Below are 13,429 nucleotides of genomic sequence, written 5' to 3'. Positions count from 1 at the left end.
CCAGTCCTCATCCCAGCATAAACTTACCTCTTAAATATTTTATGTTTCAGATGCTATTGTAAATGAAATTTTTTAAAAAAGGTTTTTTTAGTGTTTATTTTTGAGAGAGAGTGTGAGTGGGGGGAGGGGCACAGAGAGAGAGGGAGACACAGAATCTGAAGCAGGCTCCAGGCTCTGAGCTGTCAGCACAAAGCAGGGCTTTGATGAATTTGATGCAGGGCTCAAACTCACAGACTGAGAGATCATGACCCAAGCCAAAGTCAGACACTTAAGCAAGTGAGCCACCCAGGTGCTGTAAAATTTTTAAATTTAAATTTCTAATTGTTTATTTCAGGTATATAATAGAGAGTTGGTTTTTACACCTGTGACCTTACCAAATTCATTTTTTAGTTCCAGTAGTTCTGAGCATTTTTCAGTTTTCTCTTATTTTGACCCATGAGTTATTTAAAACTGTGCATTAGCTTCTGAGTGTGTATAAATTTTATATTTTTGTTACTAAAGTTTGACACAATTTCTGAATTATCAGAGAATGTGGTCTCTGATGCCCATTCTTTGGAGTATGTTGAGACGGGTCTCTTGACTTAATCAAGGTTAAGTGGCTTTAAAAATTCATATTCTCTGACATTAGATGCTGAATCTTATATATATCCATTCCTACCCTTTATTATTGTTTTTAACATTTCTTTCTCCATAATTCTACTGACTGCTGCCTTTTTTTCAATGTTTATTTTTGAGAGAGAGTGCACAAGTTGGGGAGGGGCAGAGCAAGAGAGGGAGACAGAATGCAAAGATTCCAGGCTCCGAGCTGTCAGTGCAGAACCTGACCTCACGAACTGTGAAATCATGACCTGAACCAAAGTTGGATGCTTAACTGACTGAGCCACCCAGGTGCCCCGCAACATTTTATTTCTTAATTGTATTGTTCAAATCTTTTATCTTCACTGAATATTTTTCTTTGCTTGAAATGTCAGTAACAGTTCTTTTTAAATCTACCAATACAGTGTTGGATTTATCCATTTCTCCATGTATTTTTATGTTATAAATTTTTTTAAGTTTATTTATTACTGAGCAAGAAAGGGAGAGAGAGAATTTCAGGCAGACTCTACTGTTAGCGTGGAACCTGATACAAGGGCTTGTCCAGTGCTTAACCAACTGAGCCACTCATGTGCCCCTGTTATAAATTTTGCTGCTATATTAGTGCTTTCAAATTTAGAATTATTATATTTTCCTGGTGAATTGAAACTTTTATTATTATGTTCTGTGTCCCTAATAATGACTTTTGTCTTTCGTCTTATTTTCAGCCTTTCTGTGTCCTTATAAAAAAGCATGGATTTTTAAAAAATACAGTTTGCAATCTTTTTAAAGTGATTTGATAGTTTTTTAAACAATTGAGAACCCTTTAAAAAAAAAAAAGTAGGGGCGCCTGGGTGGCGCAGTCAGTTAAGCGTCCGACTTCAGCCAGGTCACAATCTCGCGGTCCGTGAGTTCGAGCCCCGCGTCGGGCTCTGGGCTGATGGCTCAGAGCCTGGAGCCTGTTTCCGATTCTGTGTCTCCCTCTCTCTCTGCCCCTCCCCCGTTCATGCTCTGTCTCTCTCTGTCCCAAAAAAAAAAAAAAAAAGTATTTGTTTTTGAGAGAGAGTTCACACACGCACACACACACAGGGGAGGGGTGGAGAGAGAATACCAAGCAGGCTCCACACTGTCAGCGCAGAGCCCCACACAGGGCTTGAACTCATAAACCATGAGATCATGACCTGAGCTGAAATGAAGAGTCAGCCACTTAACCAACTGAGCCACCCAGGCACCCCTAAAATGATAAGTTTAATCTGTTTATGTTTATTTTGATTATTGACATATTTGGACTATTCGGACTTCTATCAAGCACTATTTTGAAGCTCCCAAACTTTAGAACATATTAGATCTCATCTTTCTCTTCCATATTTATATATCATTATCCAAATGTAATTTCTTTTTAAAATTATTGTCACAGACACTATTATTATTTTATACAATACTTGGTTAAACACCCTTATTTATTGCCTACCATTAATGTCTTTATTTTATTGGGCACACAATTCTAGACTAGCTATTTTATCTCAAAACTCTGATATTATTCCATTATTTTATGGCTTTTATTGTTGCTGTTGAGAGTTCTGCTTCCATTCTAACCGTTCTTCCATTTCTTAGCAATTTATCCTTTTTGACTTTTTTCAAGATCAAGACTTACTTTAGTGTTCTGCAATTTGACTGCAGTGTTTCTGGTTAAGACTTATTTTTATTTGTTCTACTTGGGATATATTGTACTTCCTAGATTGATGGGCTCAGTTTTGGAAATTTTAGGTCTTTATTTTTTGAATTTACATTTCTCCTATTTTTTATATTCTTCTGGGTTTGCAATTAAACAAATGATAGACCTTCTCATTCTGTCTTCTGTGTCTCTTATTTGCTTATATTTTCCATCTTTGCTGCATTCTTAATAAATTCCCTGGATAGCTCATCCAATTAATCTGTGTTTGACCCGTGCATTTTATCCATTGGCTTTTAATTTCAGCAGTTATTACTTTTAGAATTTCCATTTACTTTTCTTTCCTTCAAATCTATTTAGTTGGGGTAGTTTGTATTGTGTGCTCATTTTTGTAATTGCATCCTTTGTTCAGTAAACATTTTATACATAACTATTCTATAATATATTTACTCTGCACCTGAATCTCTAATATCTGTTATTCTTGTTCTGAAGGGGTAGTGGATTGGTAGAGCAGTTGGAGGTGTTTGTATTGATAATGGCTTGTTTTCTGGTACTTCTGTGAGTTTATTGATTGATCTTACTCTGTTGGAGTCCAGCAAACCTAATTTACAAAAAGGGTTTACTTCTGCTTCTGCTTAAAGCTAGAAAGGCACCTCTGATTTGAGACTACATCAGTAGTGCTTGGGGTTGTAGCAGAAGAAAGATTATCCTCTTTGAGTCTCTTGCTGGGCCTAGGGATTAAACTGATATAAAATAGATTCGTAGGGGCGCCTGGATGGCTCAGTCGGTCATGATCTCACGGTTCGTGGGACTTCAGCTCAGGTCATGATCTCACGGTTCATGGGTTTGAGCCCCACATTGGGCCCTCTGCTGTCAGCACAGAGCCCGCTTCCAATTCTCTGTCTCCCTCTCTGTTTGCCCCTCCCCTGTTCATTCTCCCTCTCTCAAAAATAAATAAATATTTAAAAAAAAAGACAGTAGGAGAAAATCATACAAACTTTACTAATTTTTTAACATGTAAATGGGAACCTTCACAAGAGAATGAAGACCCAAAGAAGTGACCAGAGCAGGAAACTTTTATACCTTTTAGATCAAGAAACAATAAATTTGTGAAGAATTGACAAGACAAAGAAGTTTGTTCTAGAAGTAGTAAATGGTGAATAAATAACTAGAAAGATAAGGGTTAATTTAATACAGCTTGTTTGTACAGATTTGTCAGCCCCAAGTTTCCCGTCTCTGTGTTAAGAATGTCTTCCTTCCTCCTGGTACGGGCGGGGGGGGGGGGGGGGGGGGGGGCCTTTTACCTGGAGTTTTATTTCCCGCTGTCAGGAAGAAAAAGGAAAGTCAAAGTGTCCTTCTTGTACCTGCCACTTCTTAAAAGTACCTTTAATTCAAAGGAATCAATATGCCTAAGTGGCATATTTTGGGGTGACATTCTATTTTTCTTCATGGGTTTCTGCCCAAAGAGGAAGTCACAAGTATAGCTTCTCATCTCCAAAGTTCAGTCTTTCTACAGGGATGTTGCTGTAGGAAGCTTCTCAGGGTAGCCTGAGCCCTCTCAATTGCCAGTTGCTCTTCTCAGTTTCTTTCCTACTGCTCAGGTTTTCTTCTGTTCCCACTCTGCTTCACAAGTACCCTAGCTCTTAGACCATTCAGTCTCTGTAGGTCTGTTGTATAGTTTACTTATTTTTTGGAGGGATGGAAGGGACCTTGGAGACTGCCTCTTCCCTTTGTGAAACCAGTGATGTCTCAAAGAATTTGTCCAATCTAGCGTGCAGTTTCTATAGAGAAGGAACCCCCAAAATTCCTAGTGCATGTACCTGACTTCATATAGTAAATGTTACTGAAAAGTTTAATTTATATTTTTGCACGTATATTATTTTGTTATTTTATGAAACCCTATCTTGAAGTCATGTGGGTGCTAAGAATTCATCGATACATATAATGACACCATAATTTACCTACTCAGTAGGTTCAAATTTTCCTAAGATAGAAGTGAAGGTCCCTAGATGATTATTATCAGGAAGCTATTTAATATTTAAGAGAAAATGAAACACAAAATAGCCTTTAAAGTGAGCAAAGAATGACAATTCAATGTAGAAAATGCTGTAGGAAGTTCTGTCTCTTTAATGTTGAATGACCAAAAAATACCAACAGTTATTTCCATTTACCCATCTTAATAGGTGTAGTGGGGACATTACTACTATTTTGATGCGTGGATAACATATAACAAGTTCTAGTATTTTTCCAAACAATGGGTAATAAAAAAAATTCTGTTTCATAGATCATAAAGTTTGGAATTATCTGGATCAAATCTTTCATTTTGATTCAAATAATTTGAAATGTGTACTTTTGTCATTTGCAAGTATTCTGTGATGTAACTTTCGTTGAATTTTTTTTAATGTTTATTATTGAGAGAGAGAGAGAGAGAGAGAGAGAGAGAGAGACAATAGGGAGAGGGGCAGAGAGAGGGAGACACAGAATCTAAAGCAGGCTGCAAGCTCTGAGCTGTCAGCACAGAGCCCAATGTGGGGCTTGAATCCACGAGCTGTGAGATCATGACCTGAGCCAAAGTCGGACGCTCAGCTGACTGAGCCACCCAGGCACCCCTAACTTATTTTCATATTAATGACTTATATAGGCTAATTTATAAACCCCGCTATTTTAAGTAAGCAATCTGAATTTAAAATTTTGTCAGAAATACACAAACAGTAAAAAACCCACAAAGAAATTACTAAAAGAAGCAAAGGTGAAATCTTCTGATTTTGATGACAGGCCTTTATTTGTCTATTTGTGAGAATCAACAGAGATGAGTGTTCTCTTAATTCTGCTAATGGGGAATGTTTTGTAAATACCATAACATGCTAAACCTTTGGGACTACTTTATTATCAGTTTTTTTTTTCTATGACTCCAGAATTTCTTGATAAGAATTGAAAGCACTCTCACAAAGACTGTGTAGTAGAAGAAATGTTGAATTTGGAGTTGGAAACGTGAGGTTGAACTCTCACTTTGCCATTTATATGCTGCTGAATTGCTATTTAGAGCCTTTGAGCCCAGAGTTTCTCATTTGTAGAAGGCAAGGATAAAAATAACTGTTCCCTACACAGGTTTGTTAGCATCAAATTAACTAATCTGTATGTAAACTATAAATCATTATACAGAGTAGGTATTGTTGCATAAATCCAAACTCTGGCCTTGGGTTGGGTAGAATTCTTAGACTATTAGAATAGAAAGAAAATTATGGCAGTAATTTATGTGCCTGATAATTGGTTGAGGAAAGAGAATCAGAGATTTAGAGTAACATTCCCAAGGTCTTACAGTTAGCTGAATCTCCCAGCTCTGGAATGTTACTCATTTTACTGGTTTAATTTTTTTTAAGTTTATTTACTTTGGGGGAGAGAGAGAGAGAGCACACACAAGCAGGGCAGGAGCAGAGAAAGAATCCCAAGCAGGCTCCACACTGTCAGCACAGAGCCAGATGCAGGGCTTGACCCACAAACTGCGAGATCATGACTTGAGCTGAAACCAAGAGTTGAACTCTTAACCAACTGAGCCATCCAGGTGCCCCTAGTGTTTTAATTCTTGATCTTACTCCCCCATCTTTTTGGTGAAAATGTTTTGCTAAAATTGCACTGATTAAGAAAAACTGAATGAATATTTAGTAGATTGAGAGAAAATGAGAAATGGGATTTTTCAAGCTGTAATTTTATAAGTTATATATTTTCTGCCTTGAAATAAAATCATGTTTTTACACAAAGAAACATAAAATTATTTTTTTACATATTGGAAGTGAGAGATAAACAATCCCCCCAAACCTATCAAACTCTGAAGAAGGGGGTCCGTAAAATGTCCTCCAGGTTGTATCTTTTTAAAATATGGATTCTTGGGGGTGCCTGGGTGGCTCAGTCAGTTAAGCCTCTGACTTCGGCTCAGATCATGATCTCACCATTTGTGAGTTCAAGCCCCATATCAGGCTCTGTGCTGACAGCTCAGAGCCTGGAGCCTGCTTCAGATTCTGTCTCCCTCTCTCTCTGCCCCTCCCACACTCGCACTCTGTGTTTCTCTCTCTCAGAAATAAATAAACATTAAAAAAATTTTTTATTTGGTTAAAAATTAGATCTGTGGGTTCTGTGTTGACAGTGTGGAGCCTGCTTGGGATTCTCTCTCACTCCCTCTCTCTCTGCCCCTCCTGCGCTCTCAAGATAAATAGACCTGGAGCAGTGACCTTTTCAACGATTAGAAGACTGTGACAAGTTTAATGTATTTTACACTTCACTAAGTTAGGTTGACAGACCTTTTAGGGCATAAATATATACTCTCATAAACTGCTAGCCCATTATTGGGAGATATATTGAAGTTTTGAATGCATTTAAATTGTATCTTGACTTGGGGCTTTATTTATGTTTGTTTGTTTATTTTTTTTCCCCTTTTTTAAATTTAAATTTTAGTTAGTATACAGTGCCGTATTGATTTCGGGAACAGAATTCAGTGGCTCATCACTTACACACAACACCCAGGGCTAACCAAATAAGTGACCCCCTTAGTACCCATCACCCATCTAGCCCATCTCCCACATACCTCCCTCTGTCAACCCCATAGTTTGTTCTCTATCATTAAGAGTCTCTTGTGATTTGTTTCCTTCTTTTCTCCACCCCCCCTTTCATATGTTCATCTGTTCTGTTTCTTAAATTCCATGTATGAATGAAATCATATGGTATTTGTCTTCTCTGACTTATTTTGCTTAGCATATTTTGAGTTTTTAATTTGTCTAATTCTTCAAAACTTTAGAAAGTTCCAAAAGATTCAAGGATTTTTTTTTCATACATTCTTATTCAAATAATGAATTTTCAGAGAACACACTTTTACACTGCCACAGCCATGTGATGATCTCTGGCTCTTATAGTCAGATGATCCAGTAGTCACTGATATTGTTCATGGTGTTTGGATTAGCTTTGGCTTTTTACCCTTGCACAAGTGGAAAACTGTATCAAAGCCTCACTGATCAAGGTATATTTATTACCCTTTACTTAGATTATTTATTAAGTTTCCAATAATAAATTGCAATTGCTTTATCTTCACAGTTTTAGAGAAATCTATAGCTATTTTGAAGTAGTCTGTGAATGAATGTACTAAATAGTCCAGTTAAGTACCTACATGCTTCTCAAAGCAAGAAAGATTACGGAAATGTATTCAAGTTGAAATACAATACTTAATTGGCTGTCTTTGCATGCCTTGTATGAAGAACGGTGTACATTATTGAGAAAGCCGACTTAATATTTTTGTGAGAAAGTAGAATCATTTGAATAAATGGTTTTCTTAAAAAGAAGTGTGTTCATTTTATTTTGGAATACAGTGGCCAAGAAAATTAGAGTCAATGGCTTCATCACTCTTATTTTCTTTTCCTTTTCATCTTGTTAAATTCTACACACTAACTCATATTACTCTGGGAGTTGCTATTTTCTTTTTTTTTTTTTTTTTTTTTTAAGCGAGGCAAGATTTTATTCACGGCCGGGCCAAACCTGATCTCCTGATCGTAAGGAGAAAAGTACAGAGAATGGCCCCGAACAAAGGCAGCCGTGAGCTTCTCGGGAGTTGCTATTTTCATGTCATCCTTAAGTGTTTTTTGTTTTGCTTTAGGAAACTCAGAGTAACTTAGTTTCACATTGTTTTTGCATTACAAGTGCAGCTAATGTTTAAAATGAATGGAGTATTATAGTCTTAGCGGTAGATGTACAACCTACAAAGAACCTTTGTGAGCTGATTTTAGCAGCATTTTCTCAGCACTTCTGACAGAAACAAAAGACCCCACATATTTTAATATCAACCTTTGATTTATTTTTTTATTTTAAAATGTTTATTTATTTTTGAGAGGGTGGGGAGGAGCAGAGAAAGAGGGAGACACAGAATCCGAAGCAGGCTTCAGGCTCTGAGCTGTCAGCACAGAGCCCAACATAGGGCTCAAATCCACGAGTCATGAGATCATGACCTGAGCTGAAGTGGGATGCTTAACTGACTGAACCACCCAGGCACCCCTCAACCTTTTATTTTAAATGCTTCAGGATTTTCAGATTGAAAATCTGCTAGTTACAACATTTTAAGGCATTTCTTGTATCTAGAAGATACAAGAAGATACATTTCTTGTATCTTTACAATGAAAATTATTATTTGATGTTTGAGTTATGCTTCTTTCCTATTTCTGTCTTCTCATCCTAGCCATAGACCTTTAGAGTTTAACAGTCTCATTCTTGGGATGCCTGGGTGGCTCAGTTAAGTGTGCACTTTTTAAAAAATATTTATTTTTGAGAGAGAGAGAATGCATGTGTGCGCGAGTGGGGGAGGAGCAGAGAGGGAGAGAGAGAATCCCAAGCAGGCTCCACACTGTCAGTGCAGAGCCTGACACAGGGCTTGAACTCACAAACTGTGAGATCATGACCCAAACCGAAGAGCCACCCAGGCACCCCGAGCCTTCAACTCTTAAGTCACATTTATGGACCAGCTCTTAGAAAATCTTATTTCCTTCCATAGATTGAGCTTGTCTCTTTCAAAATTCTGAGAAGAATTTAGTTTTGGGACTTGGGGGTGTCTTAACCATAGGTTAGTGTATTCCCTGGTATTATTGAGACCACCTTGTATCTGGATCCTACCTCTAGGTTTGTCACTGACTTATGATTGAGGAAGATGGGGACAAAAAAATTTCAAGGGAATTTTAAAAGACAGTAGTGTAAAATATTTTCAAAAATGGTTAAAATGCAAAAATTTTGATACTTCTATAAGCTTAGTTGTTTAGAACACAGGTAGTTTTTTGCATGTTTTGCTTTATAGTTCTTTGGGGAATGGCAAATGGTTTTTAAAAGTTTTTAAAACTGTGAACTTATTTTGTTTGTAAGAAGTATACTGATGAAAAGAAAATAACTTAGTTCCCTTGGTTATTTCTTACAAAACAAAATTCCAGACTATTTTGTTTTCTAGAGAATTTTTTGAGTAGGAAATGTCAGTAAGCTGTTTTCTTTTGTAGCGTATTGTGTAAGAACACATTATTTGCTCAAATGAAAATTCCTGTTGCAATACCTTTAAAAACATCTTCAAATAATTGCATAATACCATTATTATAAGTAAGTACTCAAATGAACTCAATTTTTTTTGGATAAACTTTTATCTCTTAAAGATGATTACTACAGGAAAGAGTAAAGCTGGGGAAATGAGTTCAATTATCACATTATTTGGCTGGAGGGCAAGTTTTAGAATCTTTTCTTCACAGTGCACATGCCCTTTTGTGACTTGTTAATCTTTTTGTCGCAAATTAATTACATGTTATTTATTGTGATGTAGGTAAATGGCTGTTCATCTATGAAATGAATTGCCTACAGATTTTGGCTGAATATGAACGTATGTGGTTTTAAGTATTTATAGAACTTAAGTATGGCTTCTAGTTAAATGATTAGAAGATAGAAAATCCAAAACTCCTTTATTATATGGTCCATTTCAAACATCCTCAGTTAATTTTATTAATAAAGCCCAGAAAGCATGATTTGTGGAATAGAGTTACATTTTGTGAACCTATTATGATGCTCTGGTCTTAGAGAATGCCACAGAATAACTTCATTTTTCTTTGTCCTTTTAATTGCTTGGCTATATTTATATTGTCTTTTGAAAACACCTTCATATAAGTATGACTTAAGTTCACAGAATCAAACTTCCAGCTTTTATGAACTCTTCTGAATGTACCTGTCCTCTGAACTCCCATATTTTGTCCTGTACTTTCTTCCTCCTTATCATTGTAGCTAGTATATATAAAAGGTACGACAATATATTATAATTTTATACATATTACCTTGTTTAATTCTCACAGTAAACCTTTGATACGTGTCATGTTACCTCTATTTTACAGGTTAAAGAAACTGATGTTTAGAGAGATTTAGAAATTTGTCCAATTCATGGAGTAGATACTTGTGAAGTTTGAGTTTCAATCCAGTTCTGTTAGACTCTAAAACCTGTTTTCTTCCCACTAAGTTGGATACTATATATCTGTTTCATTTTAAGTGAAGTCCTGTGCTCATCTGGCTTCCCTACCAGAAGGAAGGACCCTCGGAGTGCCTGGATGGCTCAGTCAGTTGAGCATCCCACATGGTTTCAGCTTGGGTCATGATCTCATGCTGGCAGTGTGGAGCCTGCTTGGGATTCTCTCTCCTCCTCTCTCTCTGCCACTCCCCTGCAAAATAACTATATAAAAAAAATTTTTTTAAGTTAAAAAAAAAAAGGAAGAAGGACCCTCTGGAGGACAAAGACCTTGTTTTATTCATATTTATGTCTCCAGAGCCTGGTACCGATCCCAGAATTTTTTAAATGAGCACTTAATGAAAGACACTGACATCACTGAATGGTAGCAGTGAAGCATGTAGTTTCTTTTTTTTTTTTTTAATTTTTTTTTAATGTTTATTTATTTTTGAAAGAGAGAGAGAGAGACAGAGCATGAGCAGGAGAGGGGCAGAGAGAGAAGGAGACACAGAATCTGAAGCAGGCTCCAGGCTCTGAGCTATCAGCACAGAGCCCGACATGGGACTCGAACCCACACACCGTGAGATCATGACCTGAGCTGAAGTTGGACACTCAACCGACTGAGCCACCCAGGCGCCCCTGTAGTTTCTAAAGTATAGTCAGTTTACTGGTTCATGTACCTCCTATCCTTTTGATGTGGTTATACACAGGTGTGCATGCCCAAATACACATACACACACTCTTTCATCCTTAGTGATCCTGTGACAGTGAGAATTTTTGTTCTCATTTTGTAGGACATAAAATCAAGATCTAGGGTTGCCTGGCTGGCTCAGTTGGTAGAGCATGTGACTCTTGATCTTGATGTTATGAGTTCAAGGCCCATGTTGGGTGTAGAGATGACTTTGAAATAAAATCTAAAACACATTAAACAAGAAAATCGATATCTAGAAAAAATGAGACTTGCTTAAGAACATACCACTAGTTAGTGGCAAATCTGTGATGCAAATCCAGATCTTCAAACTTTATTTTTTTATTTTTATTTTTATTTTTTAATGTTTATTAATTTTTGAGGGAGAGAGGGAGACGGAATCCGAAACAGGCTCCAGGCTCTGAGCTGTCAGCACAGAGCCCGATGCAGTGCTCAAACTCACAAACCACGAGATTATGTCCTGAGCCGAAGCTGGACGCTTAACTGACTGAGTCGCCCAGGTGCCCCAAGATTTTCAAATTTTAAATCTTATAATCATCTACTCCAGGCTATCCATCTGTGCTAATTGAATCCTATACTTCATTTCTTAATATGTTTATTTGCTTGTTGAGAAATGATGGCAAGAAAACAAAGATATCCACAAATGGTTGTGTCTAAGACACCTTCTTTTGAAGTGATGAATGTATGCTCTTTGCTCAGTCTGTCTTATCTATCTATCTGTTTATTGAGAGAGAGAGAGAGAGCAGGGAAGGGGCAGAGAGAGGAGAGAGAGAATCCCAAGCAGGCTCTGCACTGTCAGCGCAGAGCCCGATGCAGGGCTCAAACTCAAGAACCGTGAGATCAGGACCTGGGCGAAAATCAAGTCAGACACTTAACTGACTCAGCCACCCAGGTGCTCCCAGTCTTTTTATATATACATAATATTTCATTTATTTTCCATTATGAAGCATAAATTTGGGGAGCAGTAATTATAGTTAGAATTTTTGTCAAGGGGGCGTCTGGCTGGAGTGGGTAGGGCATGTGACTCTTGATCTCAAGGTTGTGAGTTCGAGCCCCACGTTTGGTATAGAGATTACTTAAAATCTTAAAAGAAAAAAAGAATTTTAGTTAAGGAATAAAATAGTCACAGCTCACAAACTATATGACCATATCACATTCTAATCAGCTGAATATAGGTCTAGCAAGATTCCTGGCACATGCAGAGGGTATTAAGGAGTCTGTATTGCAGACTTGATTGACGTACTGTGCTTCTTAAGTAGAAAGATTTGCCATACTAATACCTGAAAGAATGATAAGTTATAGGCAATCTGATGTTTTTGTGTAGAATAATCATGTCAGCACAAGTTATATGTTGTAATACAGGGATTTAAAGTAAAAATATATATCTACATGTGTAATATGAAACATGATATAAAGAGTGCATTTAACATATCTTAAACATTTAGGATTTTTCTTTTTTTAGGCTCATATTATTTTTTCAGTAGAATTTTTTCCCTAAATAAAATTGGTCTTTCATCTGTATCAACATTTTTGACATGTTTGATAGTATATTCATTTTTTTCTAGTAATGCTAAAAGAACTAAAAGACTGGTAAGTTTGAGTAGGTAGTGTATACGATACTAAATTACGGGTTAGAAAGACTTTAGCTTATCAATATTTGAAGATGCTAGTATTTTATGTTTTGCAGTGGACAAATTGCCTCCAAGTTTTAATCTGGAAAAGGTTTACAACTACATGGCTTTTATATTTTTACTACTTCTATTAGAGTTTCTATACAAATTATTCAAATCTTGATTATAAAAGAGAAGATGAAAGTGTAAACACATTATTCAAACAGCATGAAGAACAACCATGTTGTTTCTCAGTTTTATTCAGTCATAAATGCAAAGCAGAAGTATGTAACATGTCATTGGATTTTATTTTGCTTTACTAGCTCCTCAAGAGTTACTGATCTATGAAATGGCAGAGAATGGAAAAAATTGTGACCAGAGACGTGTAGCAATGAACAAGGAACAATATAATGGAAACTTCACAGGTATGGTGATTTGGAGAGAGAAGATCTACAGGTTTAAATGATATCCTTTTCAGTGGAGTAAAATAGAAATATATCTAATATTTACTGTCTTTTGTTAATATATGATAAGTATGTGAGATTCTTATATATTTTATATAACATTACAGAAATCCCCCCTGCCTCTTATCTGTGTTTTGTTTTTCCATAGTTTCAGTTCCCCATGGCCAACTGAAGTCCAGAAACAGAATGATCTATTGTCAGAACATCAGTAATAGCCTAATGCCACATCACAATGCCTACATCATTCACTTCACTTCATCTTATCACATAAGCATTTTATCATCTCACATAATCTCAAGAAGAAGGACAGTACAATAAGATATTTTAAGAAAGTTACATTCATATAACTTTTATTAAACTATATTTTTATAATTATTTTATTATTGGTTATTGCTGTCAATCTTA

The 13,429-nt window shown here is 36.5% G+C and overlaps 2 protein-coding genes across 3 annotated transcripts in view; one reads left to right on the top strand and one right to left on the bottom strand.

The window, feature by feature from the left end:
- The window catches only part of VMP1 (vacuole membrane protein 1), a 127,935-nt gene that overhangs the window by 10,812 nt on the left and 103,694 nt on the right, over window positions 1-13,429 (top strand). For both annotated transcript variants that reach the window (XM_047832385.1, XM_047832384.1), the window contains exon 2: window positions 12,884-12,985. In XM_047832385.1, the coding sequence (XP_047688341.1) occupies window positions 12,910-12,985 (76 nt within the window). In that variant the 5' untranslated portion in view covers window positions 12,884-12,909. The remainder of the gene's footprint in view (window positions 1-12,883; window positions 12,986-13,429) is intronic.
- Window positions 1-13,429, bottom strand: part of PTRH2 (peptidyl-tRNA hydrolase 2) — a 57,259-nt gene that overhangs the window by 17,389 nt on the left and 26,441 nt on the right. The window lies entirely within an intron of this gene.

Source organism: Prionailurus viverrinus, chromosome E1 (assembly GCF_022837055.1).
Source record: "Prionailurus viverrinus isolate Anna chromosome E1, UM_Priviv_1.0, whole genome shotgun sequence".
In the NCBI taxonomy this organism is placed as follows: Eukaryota; Metazoa; Chordata; class Mammalia; order Carnivora; family Felidae; genus Prionailurus; species Prionailurus viverrinus.
Note: the sequence above shows the minus strand (reverse complement) of the source record. Positions and strands in the feature narration are given on the sequence as shown.